The 24,693-nt window shown below is 42.1% G+C and overlaps 2 protein-coding genes and 2 non-coding genes across 5 annotated transcripts; 1 reads left to right on the plus strand and 3 right to left on the minus strand.

The window, feature by feature from the left end:
- Positions 1 to 93: 93 nt before the first annotated feature.
- Positions 94 to 15,263, minus strand: LOC116319031 (15-hydroxyprostaglandin dehydrogenase [NAD(+)]-like). The gene is made up of 7 exons (XM_031738253.2): positions 15,086 to 15,263; positions 14,352 to 14,475; positions 8,441 to 8,547; positions 8,254 to 8,350; positions 8,011 to 8,087; positions 7,745 to 7,899; positions 94 to 2,255 (listed from the first exon to the last, which is right to left on the minus strand). Exons 1-7 carry the CDS (start codon positions 15,176 to 15,178, stop codon positions 2,138 to 2,140), a joined length of 771 nt encoding a protein of 256 aa, XP_031594113.2. The 5' UTR covers positions 15,179 to 15,263; the 3' UTR covers positions 94 to 2,137.
- A 26-nt stretch (positions 15,264 to 15,289) lies between these two features.
- LOC116319047 (15-hydroxyprostaglandin dehydrogenase [NAD(+)]-like) lies at positions 15,290 to 24,063 on the plus strand. 2 transcript variants are annotated; one of them, XM_031738273.2, is made up of 9 exons: positions 15,290 to 15,383; positions 15,453 to 15,572; positions 17,749 to 17,882; positions 19,101 to 19,224; positions 19,315 to 19,421; positions 19,698 to 19,794; positions 19,908 to 19,984; positions 23,403 to 23,560; positions 23,672 to 24,063. In XM_031738273.2, exons 3-9 carry the CDS (start codon positions 17,790 to 17,792, stop codon positions 23,805 to 23,807), a joined length of 792 nt encoding a protein of 263 aa, XP_031594133.1. In that variant the 5' UTR covers positions 15,290 to 15,383; positions 15,453 to 15,572; positions 17,749 to 17,789; the 3' UTR covers positions 23,808 to 24,063. The 2 variants fall into 2 exon arrangements, with proteins under 2 accessions (XP_031594133.1, XP_039473804.1); XM_039617870.1 differs by lacking the exons at positions 15,290 to 15,383; positions 15,453 to 15,572 and adding an exon at positions 15,658 to 15,898.
- trnav-cac lies at positions 15,678 to 15,750 on the minus strand. The gene has a single exon. It is a non-coding gene; the product is annotated as a tRNA-Val (tRNA).
- On the minus strand, positions 16,615 to 16,687 carry trnav-cac. Its single transcript has one exon. It is a non-coding gene; the product is annotated as a tRNA-Val (tRNA).
- Positions 24,064 to 24,693: the final 630 nt, after the last annotated feature.

Consider the following 24,693-nt stretch of genomic DNA (forward strand, 5'->3'; position numbering starts at 1 on the left):
GAGACCAAAACTGCACCTGCTCTGCTAGATTACTGTAAAGAGTAAATATTTAAACAAGACATTCTTCAGGCGAAATAAAGACACTCAAGACAGTTTAGATGGTAACAACGTGCGCACGCTGGGTGAGCGCTGCTGTCTCAGGCTCACAACCAGCGTATGCGGCAGTTCTTTATTTATAGCGTTTCAGAGTGTATGTGTGTGTGTGTGTGTGTGTGAAGTTTATGATCTCAGAGTGTGTGTGTGTGATTCTGAAGAATGGGCCCCTCTTTGTATTTGGGAGTGTAGATAAGAACATCCTGCTCTCCCCTTCCTGGGAGTGAAACGGCTCGTAGAGAGCCAGGTACAGAGGAGATGTACTGGGTGAATCATATCTGAGAACACTATGCTTTTGTCTTTCATTTAAGCTTCACTTCAGTAAAACAGTAAAATCATAAAATACAATTAAATGGAAAGAATAAATGGGTAAACAACTATTAACACTGAAACTAAAGATAAACTTTCAATAACGTGGCAGTGGGAATAATACTTGAAACATTTGAAAATCTCTTAACAATTACAATCCCATTTATGATTCTGGTCCATTCTCAGAAAGTGCAGCAGTGCTCGTGTGACATCTATTTGCCATGGCAAAAGGGAGGATGCACTCATATCTGACACTCCTGCCCTGCCCACCTGAGCCTGAACCACAGTGTATGGAAGAGAAAGAGCCGAAAACAGAGGGGGTCACGGCAATTAGGGATAAAACTGAATTGTCTTAGGTTTACCCAAAAACTTAATTCTGTTCATCTGGACGTAGCGTTTTTGGTGGGAGAAATGTTTCATCACTCATCCCACTGACACTTTAGGTTTCCCCAACCGTATAAACAGTACATTTGCATATTGACTGAAACTAGCACCACTGACTAACATGGTGAAAGATCTACCCTTAGGCCCCTGTTTGGGTCAGAAATAGTCTTTCCCTTTTCACGTAAATGACGTCTTTAACCAGTCCTTGATCCTTACGATTTAAAAACACGCTTGGAACAATTTGTGATGGGCTCTTTGGGGCAGATGGCCATAAGCTGTGATCACTGTACTTAGCATCTAGCTAGCATTACTGAAGAGGAATGAGGATAAAATGAGTACATTTCATTTAAGCTGGCAGATAATTTCAAACGAAATGTTCTAGCAGCTCAACAAATATCAGCAAACACACAAAAGCTTTTGTGGAGTTTGTCATGCAGCGTGTCTGTTAGTTAAAGGTACAGCTGCTATATTTCCCATGCAGAGTGTGTGAGATAACTTCACTCTGAGATGGAAAAAGATGTAAGAAAGACAGGACTGTAGAAGAAGAAGAGTGGTTATAATCAAAAGTAAGGACTTTTAAAATCAAGATAGTTCCCATAGTAGTTTCTCAGCTTCCAACATGTTAAAGTACTTTATGTGAAAGTTGTCTGTGTAATTTGGACAATGTAGCTGTTTACTGGGACAGAGAACTGTTTGTTGTATTTTTAGCTTAAGAGGTCTACAAACCAGGTAAGACACATTGCTGATCAGTCAGCCATAGTTTAACAGAATTATTTAAGCAATTTGTTTAGGTGGGACAGAACTGTCATGTTTTGCATTGAATTTCTTAACATTTACCAGACCACAGGTGACGTTTGGCCCCACGATAAAGCAGCACAGCAGATTTTACTTTTCATTTTCTAATTTTAAACATTTTCCAGTAGCAAACAATCATATTTCTACTTAATATAGTGGATTTTTTTTTTGTTTTCTTATAACATGTAAGTGCACACTATAGCAAGTAGAGCGAACCATCTTGTTGTTGTTATGTTAGAAACTTTTCTTTCTTCAGTGCAAGTGCAGTACAAGGATGGAAGCTCTTATTAACATTTCTCTTAAATTTACAAGAAATATTTTCTGCATCATGAAGGATCCAAAAAGTTTAAAGCACAGTCACAGCCGTTTCTCCTCTTAGTCAGAAACTGGACTTTCACTCATTTATTGTTTGCTTCTTTCTCCTAATCACTTGTGGTGATTTACAGATTTATCTTTCACAAACAAAACAAAACAACACTGTGAACTGCAGCATTTTCCTCTAATAGTTTTAGGTTCAGACATTACTCGGGTTGTTCACTGCCTTTGCCAGGACCCACTAGATTAGTGTGGGAAAGGTCATATATTTCTTCATGCTTGCTTCCTTCATGAGGATCTCTCCATTCTTCGCCTTGTCTGTCACTAGCTCGAAGACACATTCAGCAATCTCCGATGGACTGAAATGAAAAGTGTGTATATATATATACGGTGATTTAACAGAATAAGGATGTAAATGGGTTCACAGATTTTAACCGAGCGATCCTCTTTTGTCGCGTCTCAGTTTCTCGACTCCTTTACAGTCTTTCCTGTTTCATACTTGAACAGAAGACGCAAGAAGAAGAATAGTTTGAGCCAAATTAATCATCCTCGCCTTTGAATTGAATGAAAAATATAAAAGTTATAACCTCCTTCTTTGCGATGACACCCACCGGCTGTTTTTACACACTGCTGTAAAAGGTATGTGCTCCTTTACCGATTTCTTCTTTACATGTTTCAGATCATCAAATATTAAATTAAATATTAGACAAAGATAACTCAAGTATATTCAAAACACAATTTTTAAATGAATCATTTATCAAGGCAAAAAAAGCTATCCCAACCTAAAGTAATTGCCCTCTAAACACAATAACAACAAGCATCTTTATCTGATCTAAGACTGGACTTTGACTCGGCCCCTCCAAAACCTTAATTTTGTATTTTTTGAACCATTCAGAGGTGAACTTGCTGTTGTGGTTTGAATCATATTAGTGATCAAGAGTTCTTGAGCTTAAAAGCATAAACTGATGACATTTGAAGATTTTCTAAGAGCAGAGATCAGGGATCCATCAGCTACAGCAAGTCATCCAATTTCATGCAGGTCTGGATGCTTTTTTCCCATCCATCCATCCATCCATCCATTCGCTTCCGCTTATCCTTTCCAGGGTCGCGGGGGGCGCTGGAGCCTATCCCAGCTGTCATAGGGCAAGAGGCGGGGTACACCCTGGACAGGTCGCCAGTCTGTCGCAGGGCCAACACACAGGGACAGACAACCATTCACGCTCACATTCACTCACACATTCACACCTAGTGACAATTTGGATTATCCAATTAACCTACCCCCTCAAACTGCATGTCTTTGGACGGTGGGAGGAAGCCGGAGTACCCGGAGGGAACCCACGCAAACACGGGGAGAACATGCAAACTCTGATGGTGGAATTGAACTCAGGACCTTCTTGCTGTGCGACTTTTTTCCCCTTAATAAAAAAAAAAAAAATCATGTTTTAAAAACTGCATTTTACATTTACTTGTGTTCTCAGTTTCTAACATTTAAATTAGTTTAATGATCTGAAACATTTAAGTGTGACAAAGATGCAAAAAATACATCAGGAAAAGGCAAGTACTTTTTCCAAGGGACTATATGTCAGATGTTAAAAAGCCTCCTTCTCCCAGATGGGATTTAAGTAACTGATACATGGATGAAGAGCGCTGAGGACAGATGTTGGAAGACATTCAGAGGAGGGGGAAAGCAGTAGCCATACAGTCCATACGAAGTGGATGGCTTCACTTTTCAGGTCTGAGAAGTGAAGCCATGCAGTGTGGAAGTGGAATGAAGCTACATTCTTTTTGATTAAAAAAACAAAAAGAAGTCTGTGGGAAAACTGTCCTCACTTTCACCACGAGTTTATGGGCTGAATGACTAATTTCTGATGAAATTAACAAGTGAATTTTGAACATTTCTGATCAGTGCAAGAGTCAAAGTCAGCTCAAGGCTTCAAAATGGGGCTTCACCAACCAATGGGTGACATCACAGTAGCTACATCTGTCTGTAGTACCATCTGTAGGGGTGGCACACAGGATTTTTAGAAGCACTACTTCAGTTCGATTCAATTCAATTTTATTTATATAGCACCAAATCACAAAAACAAGGCGCTTAATATTGTAAGGTAGACCCTACAATAATACATACAGAGAAAAAACCCAACAATCATATGACTTTTCATCTAATTAGAAATCCCAGTCTTCAATTAATTCAATACAAAATACTACATAGAGTGCACTATACAGGTCATCGGATGTTCAAGATGGGCTTTACGTCTACCAACAACTGCTCACACTGCCAAACCAATTCACCGGACAATTATATCCACGCACTTTGGTTCTGTCCACCAGTTCAGAAGTTTTGGCGTGAGATATGTGAAGACTTATCAAAGTGTCTGAAATGTAACATTCCAACTTCCCCTTTAGTATGTTTGTTGGGCAGCTTAGATAATGTCACTCCGGAAAAGAATATAGCCCATATGGTTTTCACTGCCCTATGCATAGCCAAGAAAACAGTCCTCATGAACTGGAAAATAAAAATAATCTTAATTCTAACCAATATAGAAATTATCTATTAGATCACATTAGTCTTGATACAGCCTCTGCCACCACATCAGATCAATTGCTCTGGGCTCCTTTGATCAGCTCCATCACCTAGTGGGGGTGGGGGGTCTTAGTTTGGTCCCATCTTCACTGTTGTGATTGGTGTGGGGGTAGGGACAGGCTTAGGGCATCGGGGGGTTCCCCGGGAGCATCTTCCTTGGGGGGCTCAACCCGGGGTAGCGGTCATGGCCAATTAGGGGCTCTGTTGGCTCTTAGGTGACGGTTTCCTCGTGGCTGCGTGCAGCAGGGCTAGGGGAGGGTCTGTGCTGACGGACGTGGGTTACTGACCTGGTAGCCTGGCTGCCCCTGGGTGGGTCCGGGATGGGCGTGAGGTTCTGGGGGCGCTCCGTCTCTGGGCTGGGGCCCTGGCCAAGCCTCAGGGGCTTGGGTCCTGGTTGGTGTGTTGCCGGGGTTGTGGGCGGATGGGTGTATGGGGGCCCAGTCCTGGCGCAGGGTGCCACCTGTGCATCGAACCACCTGGGGGCTCTTCAACTGGTGGGGAGGTTGTCACATCCTGCAGGAGCCTTCCTCTCTTCAGGAACTCTCTCTGCTGGAGGGGAGATACAGGAGAGGTGGAGGAAGATCTCAGCCTGGGCGTCTATTGTCTTGTGTAGTCTGGAAGATGAGTGGATGATGGGGTGGGTGCAGTTTTCTCTGTGGTGGGGTCGGGTGGACTGTCCCGGGCTCTGTGGGGCTGGGCGGCGCTGCTGCACTGGGCCCCGGTCCGGATGGGCCTGGGCCTCCCTTTCCCTGGCGGGTTGCAGAGTATGGGGGTGCCTACTGGGGTCAGCGGGGAGCTGACCCCAGGAGGGGTCACTGCCCCTCCCTTCCTTCCCTCCCCATCTCCAGCTGCCTCCTCTTCCCGCTCCACCACAATCACCCCCACACATGCAGGGCCTTGGGGTAGGGGTGTGTCACCAGGGTGCAGAGGAGACATCCCCCATTCTGTCCCCTTCTGGCTGCCTCTGCCTCAATTTTATCCCACAACTTAGACATTCACATTACTCACACTCTCATTACACATACATATAGGATCTTGGGGTGGGCACACTACACGGATTCCAATCACCATCAGGGTGTACACCTCACCCCTGGCGTCGCTGCCCACCTCTCAATTTTAAATACACGTAGACATTGAGGGCTAGCAGGAGGGGCTATACGCTTACCTGCTGCTCTGGCAGGTAGCTCCATGCCCTCCTGGGTTTTAAATGCACCTTAGAACACACATACATCAACACTACATATGAGCGGGTGGACGGAGGTTTGAGTCTTCCCTACACCCCCGTCTCTCTGCGGCCTGCTGGAGCGGGGGCTAGGAGGAGGAGTTGGCCGTCCGACTGGGGTCTGGAACGTGGGGCCTCCCTGCTGCTGCGGAGTCGGGCGGTCTGCTTTCCCCACCGCAGGGAAAAGGATAACACCACCTGGGTCTGGGCGCAGTTTCCCCTCCAGGGGCAAGGGTACCTAGACCCGGGCTTAGAGTATGCTTGGGGAGTGTGATTGTGTGTACAGTGTCTCTCTATGTCTGTCTCCACGTTGGGTGAGTGTTGAGAGCATGAGGGTGGGAATAGATGTTTGTATCTGTGTGTGCCTGTTTGTCTGTGTCTATATGTCAGGTTGGGTATCAGACCCCACCTCTCTGGGGACATCTCAGGCCCTCCAAGGTTTGAGGCCCATCTCCCCACCACTTCCCCTGCCGGTGGCAGACGCCCTCAGACATCGGTGCATTGGTGGTTCTTTATGTCCGGGGTGGCGCCCAGGTACCCACCGGCTCACTCCTTGGCGGCTGCTTATCGGGCATGGAGCCTGGGGCTCGCTCGGGCCACTTGGGATGGGGTGCCCTCGGCCTCTCGGCCCGGGGCTCGGTCACTCAGGCACAGCTGGCTGCCGGCGGAGCTCACGGGCACGTCACTGAAACCCCCTGGCTTCTGCCCGCGGCTGCTGAGTGACCCCTCATCTGGGACTCTCCTCGGCTCTTTCTGGGATAGTGGCGCGGCTGCCCTCTGTTGGTCTTCCTTGGTCTCTTGTGTTCTGGGGGCCTCTGGATGTCTGGAGTTTTGATCTCCTCCATACCTGCTTCATGCCCTGGAGGTCGGGGCAGTGGCCCCCCACACCCTCTAGCAGATCATTACATGAAGGAACCTCTTAAAAACAAGCGCGTTCATGCTCACAGGTGTACACACGGGTGATCACACACACAAACTACACCCTTTTGGGCTCCTACCTCAAAGCACACTGTGCGCTGTCGATCTCACGTGCTGCACCATAATGTTTAATATTTAGTATTTACTGTCATATTCCCATATATCATTGTGATCTTGTTTATTACTCTTGTCTTCTTCTGCTTGCTTTCTTTTTTCTTTCTCAACAGGTGATCCAGGTGATCGATATGTATTTTTTTTTTTGTCTGCTTATTCTGATGGTTTTTGTTTTTTGCCCTTTTTCCCCGTCCCTCTTCTCAGGTTTTTTTTTTTTCTTTCCCTCTTTCTTTCTCCCCTTTCTTTCCACCAGTCAAGTCTGTCCCGTATTCAGCAAGTGAAAATAAAATAAACAATAAAGGTGAATCAGATGGACCATTACGGCAAGGCTGGGATGGTCCATTTGGTAAAGTAAATCCGTTGGGCATCTTTCTTCGCCTTTAGACAATAATTCTGATGGCAAAAGAACCAAACGGGACAGGTTAAAAAAAAAACAAACAAAAAAAAACAAAACAAAAAAAAACAATCATATGACCCCCTATGAGCAAGCACTTTGGTGACAGTGGGAAGGAAAAACTCCCTTTTAACAGGAAGAAACCTCCGGCAGAACCAGGCTCAGGGAGGGGCGGCCATCTGCTGCGACCGGTTAGGGTGAGAGAAGAAAGACAGGATGAAAGACATGCTGTGGAAGAGAGACAGAGATTAATAACAAGTGTGATTCAGCAGAGAGGTCTATTGAGTGAGAAAGGTGACTGAAAAGGAAATACTCAATGCATCATGGGAATCCCCCAGCAGCCTACACCTATTGCAGCATTACTAAGGGAGGATTCAGGGTCACCTGATCCAGCCCAAACTATATGCTTTAGCAAAAAGGAAAGTTTTAAGTCTAATCTTCAAAGTTTGTTTGTTTTTGTTTTTTCAGATTTATGGTTTTTAGATGATGTAGTCTGATAGTGGTTTCTGTGATGTGGAAAACGAGAGGAAAAAAATTGAAGCTTTAGGGAAAAAATGCTGCATGAAATGTTTTGCATGAATGAAAAACATAATTAACAAAATAAAAAGGCACTTACTTCATTGCCCTTTGGACTGAAGAACATTGAGTAGCATAAGCCAGGTGGGAGAATTGTCCCAAATTGTCCATAAGGGAGGCAATGAGGTCAGTTTTGACCAAGCTTGGGCAAACTGCATTGAAGCGTAAGCCGTAGCCTGAGGCGGACGAGGCAGCCTAGTAAAAGAAACGCACATGACTGAGGCTCATCTTAAAATACAAAACCAAAATAAAGTCAAGTTTCTATGAATTACTTTGTTTAATCATTATAACTTATCATATCCTTACGGCCATGGCCCGAGTGAAGCCGACCACAGCATGCTTGGTGGCTGTATAGACGGGACAAGCTGGTACTGGAGTGAGGCCTGCAGGATACAAGAGGAAACAGCCCACAAACAGCAGGTCACCTTTTTGTTGTTTGGAGGATTATGTCCCATATTTAGAAGATATTTTTTTAAAAACTCAGAGGGGAAATGAAATGTCCACTGCTGTTTCCATCTGCTTAATGACTACCTGCCATGTGGTGTTTACCTGCCACAGATGCTACGTTAATCACGGTCCCTCCTTTTCCTCCATTCAACTTGTTCATATACTCTAAAGCCACATAGCTCACCCTGATTAGACCCATCTAGACAGCAAGACAGGTATGCACAAGTCACTGTGGTCCACTATGAGCATTTTCTTTTTATATGATGTAAAAATGAAACTCAATCCTTACCACGTTTACGGAGACAGTTTTCTCCCACTGCTTCTCATTCAAGATGCCGGCATTGTTGCATACAATGTCTATCCCTCTGAATGTGTCTACTGTGCTCTGAAAGGCAGCTGGAAAGTAGAAATGAACAGTTTCCTGTTTTTATTTAACCTAAAAGGTAAAATAGTCACAAAGGAGTAAATACACCATCTCAAGCAAAAAATGACTGCAGACAAAACAGAAGCCCTGATAAACCACCAGTTTGTTCATGGTTTGAATCCTTTTTCAAGTGTTCGACTCCCTGGTGTAACTCTTAAACCCATAAACTAGAGAGGATATTGCATCTCACTAATTTAGAAGATCTTTATTTAACCTGGAAAACGAGTCTGTTCATTAGAACATCTCACTATTGATCATTGGCTGAAGAAAATAAGACCAACCCAAAGTATCTCTTCAGCACTGTAGCCAGGCTGACAATAAGTCACATCCAGCCACTTTAAGTACTACTGATATTTATTTGCCATTTTTGTCACTAAATGATATTTCTGAGTTAACTTCAGTAATTACTTCCTCCAAACCATCAACATGTCTTTTAGACCCCATTCCGGGGGTCCAAAAGCCTGCTCAAAGAAGTCCTACCATTAATGAATGCTTCGATCTTAAATATGATCGATATATCTCTATTAATGGGTTACGTATCACTGGCCTTCAAGCTGAAAGTAATGAAACACCTACTTAAAAAAGCCATCACTTGACCTAGCTGTCAAGCTGTTTGTAGGAAATGATAACCCCCCAAGAACTGCAGCTCTTGTGGGGTGTTCCCAGTTTGCAGTGTCTACCAAAAGGGGTCCAAAGAAGGAACTGTGATGAACCAATGACAGAGTCATGGACGGCCAAGGCTCAGTGATGTACATGGGGAGGGAAGGCTGGGCCTGTGTGACGTGCTGCTGTAGCTCAGACTACTGAAAAATCTAATGCTGGTCTTGATAGAAAGGTGTCACACCACACAGTGCATCGCAGTTTGTTGTGTGTGGGGTTACATATTCGCAGACCAGTCAGGGCTTGTATGTGGCCTCCTCTGATGAATCACGTTTTCTTTGACGTCACGTGAAAGGCTGGGTGTGTTTGTCATTTTTTTTCTTTTTTTAAATCTTCTTGTGTAAAAGTCTATGAAAAGCTAAGTAACTACTATAAAAAACTAAGTATGCCCTTTCTGCTTTCATAGGAATTAAGAGGTTAAGTATGTGAAGCCCATCCAGGGTCTGCTACTTGTGAATTATTGTCTCACTGCAAAATGACTCACAAGTAGGAAACATTCAGATGAAGACATTTGACTTTGTGGACATCAACCCAAGGTCAGAGTGTAGATCTCTGATCTGCTTCAGTTAGCACGTGAAAGACTGAACACGTATTCCTTTTTTGGAAGGGTTGGTAGACTTGTTGGAATGGTTTCTCTCCAAAAAGAACAGGTCAACACAAAGTGGACACCTTGCAGTCATTAAGTCAACCATTAACTCCTCTGTATACCAAAGTGTTCTAGAGTCAAATGTGAGGCCGTCAGGGAAAGCTGGCCTGAAACTGGATAAACAGGTTGATAGGTTTGTAGCATAAACCTATTGGCTGGAACGTTCAGGACAATTTGCTATACAGCAAAAACAAGACACAAGTAGGCAAAGTTCTTTGTAGTACTCATGCATGAAGGAGACCTGCCTGGAGCCAAGTGTCGTTCCACCCACTTGACCTCCGTCAGACTCTCAGCCAGGTTCCCCATAGCACTCCTTTTATTGTGGTTACATGAATATGCATAGGTTCATTAACATATGACATCTTACATAGGTATACATGTGAACAAAGAATACCCTGTGTGTGTGTGTGTGTGTGTGTGTGTGTGTGTGTGTGTGTGTGTGTGTGTGTGTGTGTGTGTGTGTGTGTGTGTGTGTGTGTGTGTGTGTGTATCTGTGTGTGTATGGGGTCAAGATGTAACCCCAGGAAGACTCCCCAAAGCTGGTGCCAGGAGTCTAGCGGTACATCTGAACAAAAGGCTCTTAGACTCAAACAGATATACGTGTGTTTGCTATACCATATATCAGCAAGAGAAGATACGACCTCTCCTAGGAGGTGTGTGATCTATGCCAGAACACTCTGAAGAGGAGTGAACGCACTCCCCTCTTCATGCTACACAGAGTTGTTATAGACCTCCTAGGATGAGACATTCTTCCAATATGCCATCAACTATATACTTCTAAACACAAATGATTACGTGTTTCTTAATACAAATGACAATAATAAAATATAAACCCAACACAGGTTAACGAGCGAACCACAGCAGCAGATCTAAACCAGAAAAAAATGTGAGATTTACTGTGAGATTTACTTGGCTTAAACTCCATTGTTGCCCATTCGATGTTTTCCTGGAGCTTCTGTAGCAATCACCTAGTACATGGTTTTGTTGACGAAGGCGACTCTTGAGTCTCTCACCTCCCACTACCCACAGAGATGCCCACATGACCAACTCCGTTGCCATGATAAATGCCGGGGGGGAAATCATGCAGCCTGCCATAACTCCAATTCCCAGGTGCTGCCAGGCTGTGGTGGTGTTCTCAGCTGTCACACAAAACTGTAAATCCTGAAAGTAAGTCTTGACCAGTCCTGTGATGTGGTTTGGTACGCTGAAATAGTTGAAGGCCATCGACAAGATCTCGTGCGGAACTGGCCCAAAGGCGTTGGCAAGGTCTAAAAAGACCACATGAAGGTCTCTTTGTTCTTTCTTGGCACTTTGAATCTGGTGCCAGATGACGCTGGCATGCTCCAGACATCACGAGAAGCCCTGGATGCCGGCCTTCTCCGCTGATGTGTCAACATCGTTGTTTTTTTGCAGGAAAGTAGATAGTCTTTGGGCCAAGACTGAAGAAGATCTTTCCCTCTACGTTCAGCAGGCTGATCTGGCGAAACTGGCTGATGGATTAGGAGTTCTTCTCCTTAGGGATCAGAATACCTCCTGCTCTTCGCCAAGCCTTTGGAATCACTTCTTTCTGCCATGGTAACTTCATCAGTTTCCACAGGTATTTGAGGACTTCACTCCATGTGGGTGGTCTTATGTCCATTTGGTGTTCAGGTGCTTGGATAGGTGGCATGTCACTCAAAATGGTAACTGGCTCATGGCTCCGATCCTCAGAGTAAGTTTTCCTCAGATGATCTTCCAGGTCTTTTATGGGCATTTTGAGGCACCCACTCTTCTATTCGACAAAAAGGCCCTTAACAAAGTTGTATGGGTTGCTGTAGAAAAGGGTCCTTGTCCGTTCTTTCTTCTTACGTTGTCATCTGAGGTGTTCTGCTCTTCACAGCTTAGTAAGCTGTTGCTTTATTTCCTCTTGCAGGGCAGGAGGAGATAAAGTATGTAATTTTCCTGCTGTCTCCTGGACTTTAACTGGTTTAAAGGGCCTTTCTGCTGTCTCTGAGTCTTGTTCTTTACCCCAAACCTCTCGGCCCCATAGCTGTAGATGATGGTTCCCAGGTTCTCCAACTTCCTTTCAACGGGACCCTTTTGTTGGTCTAGTATAAGAGCCAGCTCTGAGTTTTCTCACTGGATCTGGGCCACAGAATCTGATCTTTCCTACCATCCATCTTCCTTTCTCTTGCTGGTAGTGGTTGGCTAGACTCAGTGTTGGAAGATTCTGTCGGCTGTTTCTGAATGGGCTCTGGGCTGCAACATGGTGTTGATTGTGGCTGGCTTACGTCTATACACAAATGTGTTGCTAGCTGTTGGTGGCTAAACTCAAAGCTAGGGGCTGATATTAAATGGCTTGGCCCTGAGCTAAGATCTAATATTGGTTGTGGCTGGCTAAGCTCTAGACTGGGAACTGCTACTGGCTGGATTTGACTAAGTTCCAATCTGGAGACTATGGGAGGGTCTGTGTACGACAGTTAACTTTGATTGGGGTGCTGATACCCTGGGGACTGTGGGGGTTCTCCTGCCTCTGGGCTTCAATCGACTGATTTGATTTGCTTCTTAAAAAGTATGCGTCAATGCGAGGCCCCACAAGGCTGCAGGTCCTGATGGTATCCCCGGGCGTGTTCTCAGAGCGTGTTCTGGGGAGCTTGCAGGAGTGCTCACAGACATATTCAACCTGTCCTTGGCCCACGCTGTGGTACCGGCCTGCTTCAAATCCACCTCCATCGTCCCGATACCCAAAAACTCCAACCCATCTAGCCTCAATGACTACCGCCCAGTAGCCCTCACCCCCATCATCACTAAGTGCTTAGAGCAGCTGGTCTTAGCACACTTCAAATCCTGTCTCCCCCCCACCCTGGACCCCCACCAATTTGCATACCGCCAGAACAGGAGCACAGAGGATGCAGTCTCCATCGCACTGCACTCTGTCCTCTCACACCTGGACAACAACAACACCTACGCCAGAATGCTGTTTATAGACTTCAGTTCAGCATTCAACACAATCCACCCTCACAACTCATCAGGAAACTGACAGACCTGGGCATCAGTTCCCTCATCTGCAAATGGTTACTGGACTTCCTGACCAACCGCCCCCAACATGTCCGACTGGATAACCGCTGCTCATCAACAATCACAATGAACACCGGTGTACCACAGGGCTGTGTGATGAGCCCTTTCCTCTACTCCCTCTTCACCCGTGACTGCAGACCTGCTGATGGTTCCAACACCATCATTAAGTTTGCAGATGACACCACGGTGATTGGCCTCATCAGTGACAACGATGAGGCCGCCTACAGGGAGGAGGTGGATCGTCTGGCTGAGTGGTGCGACACAAACAACCTGCTGCTTAACACCGAGAAGACTAAGGAGCTCATCGTGGACTACAGGAGGAATGCTGACCCACATCCACCCATCCACATTAAGGGGATGGCTGTGGAGCGTGTGAGCAGCTTCAAGTTCCTGGGAGTCCACATCTCCGAGGATCTCATCTGGACGACCAACTGCTCCAAGCTGGTCAAGAAGGCTCACCAGCGCCTCTTCTTCTGAGGACTCTGAGGAACCACCTGTCCTCAGACATCCTGGTGAACTTCTATCGCTGCACCATCGAGAGCATCCTGACCAACTGTATAACAGTCTGGTACGGAACTGCTCTGCCTCGGACCGGAAGGCGTTGCAGAGGGTCGTGAAAACTGCCCAGCGCATCGCCGGAGCACCACTTCCTGCCATAAAGGACATCTACAGGAAGTGGTGTCTGAAAAGGGCTGGGAAAATCATCAGAGACCCCAGTCACCCATCACATAGACTCTTCACCCTCCTGCCCTCTGGGAGGCGCTACAGGAGCCTCCGGACTAAGACCACCAGGTACCGGAACAGCTTCTTCCCCACAGCTGTCAGACTCCTGAACTCTGCCTCCTGACATCTGACCCACGTTAAACTCATGGACTGAACATACACACATCCACAACCACTAGCACTTTACCACTACTGTATAGTTCTGTGTAGATAATCATTCTGTACATACGATAATTTTAATCCCACAACTGTTTATAACTTACATAGTTCACATTCTGTATAGCTGTATATCTCAGATTTCTGTATAGTTTTTATTTCATATTTATATCCTGTTCATAGCCTGTACATAGCTTGTACTCACTACAGCCTGTACATACTTATAGTTATAGAATATTCATAACATACTTCACACTGTGTACATTATAACATACCATAATAGACCCATTTCTGTAATATACTTACACATCTCTATTATTGCTAATTTATATTGTAATATATCTATATCACGACTAAAGCACTTTCTGGATGGATGCAAACTGCATTTCGTTGCCCTGTACCTGTGACATGTGCAATGACAATAAAGTTGAATTCTAATTCTAATTCTTTCTCAGCTTGCTGAGGCACTTCTTCCGGCCTTGGTGGATTCATGTTTCCAATAAATCACTACTGTTTTCTTTGTGCATACTTTACCTTTGATCTGCTCCTCAGACTCAACATTGCACTCGAAGAACAGAGATCTCTCTTCTCCATACTGTTTGTTGAGGGCTTCCTTTAAAGTCTTCCCTGCAGTTTCATTTATATCCAAAAGGGTTACCTGCACAAGTGAAGGCGAGCAGAGGGACAGAGATAAACATTTGTGGCTTGCTACATTTGGAGTTGTTTGTAGTTTAAAAATCAATTTCTTAATAGTTAATGTTCAACTTTTAAATGTCGACTTTGACCCACTGCAGCTTGGAGTGTTCCAGTGTTTACTGATTGACCGAAGCACCAAGTTCTGGAAAATAAGTGCCAGCCAAGGACCAACTCAGTGAAACACATACATGTTATTATTATTATTATTATTTTTTAGCATGTGTTCAGTTTCAGAGACTATGCAAACTGTATTAATATTTTTCTTTGAAGTTTCAAAATAAAAATAATCCTAAGGAGTGTCCTGACATGCAGTCGAATGCAGTTCAACTTCGATATTACATTTTAAGTAGTTTTGTCAATTTCTGTGCCACAAAAAGAAAACAAGAGAATGTAGATAAGCACAAAAGATATGTTAAACTTTGATATATTCTTTAAAGGGATATAATGCTAAACAGAAAACCTGTTAGCACTTACGTGTAAAGGTGTTCTGTTCATTTTCAAAACACTGATGTAAAATCATTTCTAACTTCTTTTTTCCCCCTCTACAAAGATATACGGGTGCCCAACTTTACCTTGGCACCATTTTGCAGAAGTATCTCAGTTATTGCTTTTCCTATCCCCAGCGCTGCTCCGGTCACTACTGCAGTTTTCCCTTTTAATGCCATTTCTGCTCTTCAGTAAGAAGACAGTCGGAGGTGTGCTGTGTATGAACAGAGACAAGTTGGCGTGCTTTTATATTATACTGCAGCCTGCTGTTTAAGAAAGTTGATGTTTAAACAGAAAGCTGTTTAAACATCACTCGGGTAAATTCTAGGGCAGGGCTGGACCTGGACACAAAACTGCAGCAGTGCAGCATGTGACAATTAAAAGGTACACTTTCGCTGTTAAGGGCGACTCATTCATTGTACTTGAATCCATCTATTTTCTCACTTTCTTAAGGTGACCTCGCGCTGTCTCGTCCTCACTGTCCATCAAAGGAGTTTGCAAAGAAAAGCGTCTGGACTTCTTTGAGTTACTGTCCATCCTCCTGCACTTCTCCACGGAGTCACTCCTATGTCTGTAAGGAGTCTATACTGTTTTTTTGTCTGTTTGTTTTTTATCCCCAACAGCTGCTTGCAGATGCTCATCGGCAAGACATTTCTTTCAACCCAGACCAAAACTAAGTGTTTCCGCCCGGTTTCGAACCGGGGACCTTTCGCGTGTGAGGCGAACGTGATAACCACTACACTACGGAAACCGTGTGTTGACGCCTCCTACTCCCAGAGTGTCAGAACACCCACAAGTGCCAGAGTCGCTGTGTGCAATACTTTGCAGTTATGAAGTGCATCTCTGAAGAAACTACTCACACAGTTTGAGTGGCACAGACCGTCTGGTAAACTGGCATAGTAAGCTGCATTGTTAAGTTTGACTGAATCGCCTCGGAACACAAACACATTAGACTTAAATTGTAATAATTTAAATAAAATAATATCGCTACATTTATATGTTTGCAGGTTCAGCTGAAGTTCATTATTATTGTGTCCAGTTTCTGCTGACAAAAATTCAGCAGAAACTGTTTTTTTCTGTGGAGTGATTGTCATATATGTAACACATATACAGTACATATTTTGATGGTGATTACATAACTCATAGTACTTCACGTAACGTCTTGATGCATACTCAGTCCTGGTAGGTAAATCCCCAAAAGGTTGATTCTGTTCATCTGGACGTAGCGTTTTCAGTGGGAGAAGCGTTTCGTTACTCATCCAAGTAACTTCTTCAGTCTCAGCTGACTGCAGGTTTCCCCAATCTTATAAACAATTTACATAATGACTGAAACTAGCACCACTGGAGGAACAATGGGCTGGGAGGTCAGTTTCTTGATTATTAATATGCCAATTCTCGTGACCATTGATCAGTGGTCAGTCATTATGCTAATGTATTGTTTATAAGTTTGGGTAAAGCTGAGACTGAAGAAGTCACTTGGATGAGTGACGAAACGTGTCTCCCACTGATACGCTACGTCCAGATGAACAGAATGAAGTTTTGGGGATAAGATGTTTGTATGTATTAGTATCACAATTGATATACTAGTTGTGATTATACTGCAATGTAATATAAATGTTTCCGCCCGGTTTCGAACCGGGGACCTTTCGCGTGTGAGGCGAACGTGATAACCACTACACTACGGAAACCGCTCGAGAGGGTATAAAGGGTCCTTTCTCCAAAAACTGAACATTAGCTAGATCACTGAACTCAAAGACATTCTATAAGGACAAGGACAAATAAGTAGTTTTCAGCATTGTCTTCTACTGTTATTCTATACATTCTACATTCTCACTCAGGAGAGTGTACTTTATTTGTATCGTGACTGTAATGCCTTTTTCTAATGCTTAATGTGTTAAACACAGTCAGGTTTCAACTAAATCATGACCCGCACCAAGCCAGCAGAACTACAGGACTCTCAAAACACCCAACCCTTCAGATAATTATGATATTCAAAAAATGAGTCTTTAATTTCAAAATAAAAGCCTTCAGCTATTTATTGGACATTATCAAGATGCTTTTCTGAAGTCAAATACAAAAACAAAACAAAACAAAACAAAACAACAACAAAAAAACAAAAAAAAAACAATCAAATTTATTTTAGAAAATGAACACAATCCCCAGAAACATCTAATTTTAAAGATAAAAGTGTTCTGCCAGTGGAGATGCTTTAATGTATCAGTTTTTCAAATTAAAAGTCTACTACTTTTTAATTTTTTTTAATTTACTTGAACCTCTGACAATAAAAGCATCAACTGCTGTCTCTATTCGGCTTTGTTTGGCCAACCTGTTTGCCCCCACTTTTCAGCAGCAAGCCACAGATCAAGTCTGGCAGAGGCAACATTCCCACCGTAATTTCTCTGGAAATTGTGAAGTCTAATTTATTTAGCTGTCTTGCAGCTTTAGAATAACTGGATTAAAATATAAAGCGCATTCTTCACTGGCAGCTCTAAACAGCCCAAGAAAGTCCCCCCAAAATAAGTGCAAGCCATATTTGGCTCAGTTAGACTATAGTTGGCCAAGCTGTGTTCTCCAGAACAAGACAAGTCTGCTGACTGTGGTCCATTGATTGACACACTGTTATTGCTTGTACATTCACTTGCTCTCTCTGGCATGTCATACGTTAAAACCCGCTTGTCTTCCTGATGGGTGGTGACAAATAAAAAGCCACCAACTTCTCTCTGTTTCACATTCTCTTATTTCTTTGCAGGCATACGGACGCTGACCTTCTCAGTCCCTTCTTCTACTGAAATGGCTCTGAGCGGTAAAACTGCAGTAGTGACTGGAGCTGCGATGGGAATAGGAAAAGCGATAACGGAGATTCTTCTAAAAAATGGTGCCAAGGTACGTGTGCCATTGTAGGCATTGGTTGAAAAGGTAGACACATAATCATTTAACAGTGTAGGAAGAGATATTTATTATATATAAGATTACTAAAGTTAACTAAACAAGTTGCCTGGATTTAGATATTTTTACATTAAGTTACAGCTCACATGATCAGCTTATGAAAAGGGCATGGGGATAAAGATATCTTCTTATTAAACTAATCTCAACTGTACGTGAAGATGCAGCAGATTATTGGTGGTGTACATTTCCACGGAAAACTTACCAACACCCTTTAGTTGGAAAAAACAACTAAGAAAGTTGCTGTTGACATCATGCCAAAAACGAGGTGAAATGAATCAGTCTGCAAATAGTTCACTGTAGCCAACTCTCCTGAAAGATGAACCTACTTATTATTACACAGGATTATATATGGAATTGTGCTTCCTTCACGCAAGTCTAAAGTCTTACGTGAAAGTATCCCCAAAAGTTGATTCTGTTCATCTGGACGTAGCGTATCAGTGGGAGACGTTTCGTCACTCATCCAAGTGACTTCTTCAGTCTCATCTTTCCCCAATCTTATAAACAGTACATTTGCATAGTGAATGATCAGTTGTCACGAGAATTGGCATATTAACTGACCTCCCAGCCCATTGTTCCTTCAGTGGTGCTAGTTTCAGTCATTATGTAAATTGTTTATAAGATTGGGGTCAGGCAAGGCCACGGCACACCTCTTTCTACCGGTCAGGCGAGGTCATATATGGGTTAGCAAGCTGCCTCTCCTTTTCAGTATAACAGCTTTTACCCTGGTTACCAGGCTTCACTTCCCCATTTCTGTATGGGCCTTCACACTGGATTGCACAAACAACTTCTAAATATGCTCAGGCATAGTGCAGCCAAATATATGTATGCAATAAGATGCAGAGATGTAGGTGTGAAATCTAACTATGCGTACGTGCAGAATTAAACTACAAGCAACAGTAACAGTGGCCTGCATGCCCAACCTGGGCTTCATCACAGCTCACCAAGCTACAGGCAAAATCACAAAAATAAAGTAAGATTTCTAAAAAATGGTCGACCTCACAACTCCTGTAGGCGGTGTCGGAAAAAACAGTTTTCAAAGAAAACTTACCAACACCCTTTAATTACAGCAAGTCTGTTGAAGTAGTTCATATGTTTTCAAATAGCCTAGATGGGTACCTAACAAACTGACAGCGTATCTGTCCTTTCTGTCAACAGGTTGTACTTCTGGATATGAATAAAGCCGCAGGGGAGAGTTTGGTCGAAGCCCTGAACAAAGAGTACGAACCAGATAGAATGCTGTTCAAGGAATGCAACATAAAATCAGACGAGGACTTCAAAGGTAAAACACATGACATTGGAAAAACAAATTATAAATGTTGGAGGTACAAAGGTTAACATAATTGTAAAGCGCTGTTTTCTCCTCTCTCAGCTGCCTTTCAGAAAGCCGTAGAAACCTTTGGAGGAATCGACATCTTGTGCAACAATGCCGGCATCTTCGATGAGTCTGAGTGGGAGAATGTGGTCTCCACAAACCTCGTGAGAAACAGAAAGCACAACAATTAATTATATTTATCTTGTTTCAAATTTATGAATTGCTCATTCATTCAGAAAGATGTTCTTTTTATTAGTTAGCCTGAAAAAAACAATTGGCAACCTGACAGTAAGTCTAAATTTAGCAGGCTTGGGTTATATTATTCTTCCTGTTATTCATCATAACGTTTTGTATGCAGATGACTGTATGAAGTGTTTACAGAGAGAAAAAAGATTTTTACTGTATGAACTGATGCCAAAATAAGTTTTTTTTTCCTGTAGGTGGGCTCTATTAGGGGAACTTATTTGGCTCTGGAGCACATGAACAAATCGAAGGGAGGTCAAGGAGGGGTCATCATCAATGTTTCATCCTTGGCAGGTAAATACTCTATATTAAAATTGGAGACATCCCAGACTAGAATTGTAAATGTCATTACATTAACAACACTAAACTTAAACCCTGTACAATGATTGATATAACCCATCCTACAGGTCTTGGACCTTTGCTTACGGCTCCTGTCTACTCGGCTACTAAACACGGGCTGGTCGGATTCACTCGATCCGTTGCAGTAAGAGAGATTCCCCCATGAGATTGTTTAAGAGGATTAAAGAAAATTATATCAAATTTCTGCAGAAATTAATTGAAACTAGAGCAAATTTAATACTAATAAAATGTTTGCCTTTGTAAAAAGATTTTTATTAAATGCATTGCTGTTTGTGATTCATATTGCTTGCCGGAAGCTCATCCTTGGACGGCCTGCTGGGCGGGAGAGCACGCTGTGTAACATGTCTTGATAAAAAGAGGAACGGAATGTTCCAGTAAGATAGCCACATACTGTTGTATAGTCATTTTTCTGAGAAGAGCCCTCACTGTAAAAAAAAATTGTTGCGACAACCCAGAAACTCAAGGCAACCGACTGCATTTACGTTTTTAGGTTCTGATGGATAACTCATAATTTCAAGTTTAGGAGAAAAGTTGCTTCAATTAATGTTTTTGTGTTTACAAGACTAATAACTGTGCTTTTTCTTAACTCATATTTTATTGTTTTACCAATGTAATTCCTAAAGTTTACACAACATATATTTTTTGTGTTTAGGAAATTGATTGGCAAAACAAAAAAATATATGTTGTGTAAACTTTAGGAATTACATTGGTAAAACAATAAATTATGAGTTAAGAAAAAGCACAGTTATTAGTCTTGTAAACACAAAAACATTAATTGAAGCAACTTTTCTCCTAAACTTGAAATTATAAGTTATCCATCAGAACCTAAAAACGTAAATGCAGTCGGTTGCCTTGAGTTTCTGGGTTTTCGCAACAATTTTTTTTTACAGTGCTGTTATGTGGGCACCAGTGACTATAAATGCACAAATAAAAAGGTACACGGTGTGACTCTCACTTGAGACGTTCACCCATATACATGTGATTAAGTATTTTGTCTCACTGTGTTTCTGTTTACCTTGGCAGACTTCTGTTTGGGATTATCCCTTAACAGCCTTACTTTTTAATTTTTAACTTTATTGTTTGGCATTTCCTGCACATTGACCTCACAGTTCAGTAACATCAAGTGAAAAAGAAAGCGTTCACAGGACTCTGCAGTGAAAAACACCACATTATTCAACAGCTTGTAGAGCCACCTTTTAGCAGTAATAATATCCAGTAACCATCCATGTATGACTCCCATTGCTGTGGGGGAATTTAAACTTGCTCTTCTTTACAACATTTTTTCAGGTTTATGGAAGTTTGCAGGCATTTGTTTATGCACTGATCTCTTTGACTGCAAGTCCTTCATTATTTTCTTTTTGGGCTATTCTGTTGTAGATTTGCTGCTTGGGAGCATTGTCCTGTTGCATGAACAAATTTTAAACAAACCTGTTCTGGTTCTGGACAGACAGCCTCAAATTTCAAACTGGTTTCACTTCTACACCAGCAAACAGTTTGTGGTAAACTCAATGACTGCAAGGTGCCCAGGTTCACCCCTCCACCACCGTGATTGACAGGTGGTATGTGGAGTTTGTGCTGATATGTTGTATTTTGTTTTCTCCACACAGGACATTGTTCCAGAAGTCTTGTGGTTTTTTCAGATGCAACTTTCCAAACCTAAGCCATGCTGCCATGTTATTTTTAAAGAGACGAGACTTTCTCCTGGAAATCCTTCTAAACAAGGCGTATTTGTTCAGTCTTTTGCTAATTTTAGTGCCAGGAACTTTGACATTTAACATTCTATCACAAGACAGTCCTGTGAAAGCTTTCTTTTTCACATGACTGGAAATGTTGGAAGGATCAACAAATGCCTGGTGTTTCAAATGTTGAATTGCTTTACAAAGAACCCACACACCACACTGACCAAGTTAATCGAGAATGATTTTGTGCCGATGTACACATTCTGCTGCTCCTGCAACAGAAGTTGTGGGATGATGCTATTTCATCATGATGAAATGTATTGAAAAATGGAATAGTGCCACTCTTGGTGGCCTTGCTTGTGGTAAAGGATGTAATTGAAGTGCAGGGTTTCAGCTTAAATTCGAGACATTTAACAAAAGAATTGGACTAACTGTTTTGGAATTTGAGCCATTTTTATTCATAGTTCCTCATTTTCAGAATCTCAAAAGTAACTGGACACTGACAAACAGTTTCATGGCCAGACGATGCCTGTTCCCTCAATATTCTATGACAAGTTTAGAAGATAAAAGATCTTGAACTGATTCTAACTGATTCTAGGAACTTTAATTTGGTATCTTTTTACTGGAACTCTATGAAATCCAAACAGATACTGATGCAAGTGAAAGGGTAAAAGAAAAAAAGAAAATGCAAAATAAACCTATCAGAGATAAAGACAAAAACTTTAGAAATGGTCAAATCAACAATCTGAAACATTCTTAAGAAGCATGAATGCACTGTACAGCTGAGCAACACAAAAAAGGCCCGAAAGACCACAGAAGACAACTAAAGTGGATGATCACAGAATTTTTTCCATTGTTTACAACATTTAACAAAGTCATGAACACCTTTAAGGAAGTCCATCATTGCCAATGTCTACAATTTAGAAGCATCTTCATGAAAGAAAATAGAGGATTTACCATTAGTCCCAAACCATTGGTTATATTCATGAACAGGAAGCCCAGATTAGACTTAGCCAAAAAACATCTGCACAGTTTTTGGAAAAATTCTTTGGTCAGATTAAACCAACATCATCTTGAACCAGATTGATGGGAAGAGAAAATTGTGAAGAATGAGAGAAACGGCTCATGAACTGAAGCATACCACATCATCTGTTAAACAGATGAGCAAACAGTTTTTTTAGTATGGCTATGTATGGTTGTCAAACACTTTAAAATTGTATGGCACTTTAGTGCAAATGAATAATCACCCAAAGTATACTGCAAAAGTAACCTAAGACTTTCTCAAGACAATGACAAAGGATGTTCTTCAATCCAAACTAGACCAATAGAGACCAATAGAGGATAATTTTCAGTTATAAAATACACAATTGAATTCAGAGAGACACTCAAACAAACAGTAACCTAAGGGGGCTGCAATAAAGACCCAACAAAAACACAGCATTTCCTGATGTCCATGGGTTCTAGACTACACGCGATCACTGATTGCAAAGAACTTTCACTCATGCATTAAAAAGCAAGCCATCATATTTTATTTAATGTTAGCTTGTTTAATTACTTTTGTCTGAAAATGTCTGTAATTCCTAAACGGTTACTACAATTCTTTGGATGGTTAAATTTGTAATCCAGTGTGGAGGTGTACAAAATTAGAGGCAAAATTAGAAAATGTGCAAAAATTGTGCACATGCACTATACGTGCAGGATCTTTCAGACTTCATCTTTAAATTTGAAACTTTTGGACACTGAACTCCAAAAATGCAAATGTGGAAACAAAGAGCACTTGTTATTTATCCGCACGCTACGCTTTTTGTGTAGATGAAATGTGACTTACAGAGCCTAACTATGTGTTGTTGTTTTTTTTAATAGGCTGCCTTTGCAACATCAGACTATGGTATACGGGTCAATGCTATTTGCCCAGGTTTTGTTGAAACAAACCTGATCTCTGAAATCAAATCTCAAACGGGTCAATTTGCCCACCTGGTAGATGCAAGACATCACATACGAGAGAATCTTGGGGTGTTAACGTAAGTCTTTGTTTGTAGTAACCCCTACAACATCAACATTTTGGGGGGTTTCCCCCTCTACAACTGGATTTAAAATAATCTTAAAATGCATATTGTAACTTTTTGATGCAGTGCAACCGAGGTAGCAGAGTGCATCCTTGAGCTGGTGACAGATGAGACCAAAAATGGAGAGGCCCTCGTGGTCGTAAAGGACTCAAAATTTTATGTGACTTTCCCAACGCTGGATAAGAGCAGCGACAAACCATAAAATCATCATGTCAGTATCTGATTTCATTCTTTAAGTATACTTGAAGTTAAAACACACAAATAAAATAAACAACAAACAAAAAAATATGCCTCAAACTATGTTTTGTTTTGGTTTTGCCTCTCCCTGTAAGATTTTTGGTATTGTGTGTCATTATTCTGTACCTTGAAAAGTTTTGAATGAATTCTGGTAAAACTTTGTAAGTGTTTGGAGTGAGGTCATGTTAACAACCTATTAAAATATGGATTACATCCAACAAGGTTTTCATGGTCAACTTAATGATTTGTTGGTTAAAAATGGGCAAAAATCCTTATTACTTAGAGACTATGAAGTGTGTTGTCAACATACAGAAAGCACCTCATAAAGATTTTAAATATCATGTCACATTTGACGTCTGACCTCTCCTTCAAGGTCAAATAAGGTTAAAATATTCATAAAATGTCTTTCATCTTTAAAATGTGCTTAAAGGACTGTAGTGTGGTATCATGTTCACCTTACACAAGAAAGTCTGGTTTCAGATCACTACAGTGAACTAACAATCTTCATGAACAATGAGGCTTCCGAACTGCTTGATCTCTCTAGTAATACACTATTAAGTATCATTGGAAAATAATGTAAGTTATTTATGAGCAGCCATCCACGATTGACTGAAGTGGCTGCTGAGTAGTGAAAAAAGGGATTGTTGTTGAAGCACTGATTGATTTATTAATCATAGTGAGGGATGTGTGGATGCAAGCAACCACTAAATTGATGCAAGAACTGTACTTACTTATAATTTCATTTAATATCCTTATGCTTTCTTGTGATGGGCATTGTATTGACATTCATATCGAGATCCATGCAGACAACAACCAGATTTTGAGATACAGATTCACACAAACAGCCAAGA

This window comes from Oreochromis aureus, linkage group 10, assembly GCF_013358895.1.
Source record: "Oreochromis aureus strain Israel breed Guangdong linkage group 10, ZZ_aureus, whole genome shotgun sequence".
Classification (NCBI taxonomy): domain Eukaryota; kingdom Metazoa; phylum Chordata; class Actinopteri; order Cichliformes; family Cichlidae; genus Oreochromis; species Oreochromis aureus.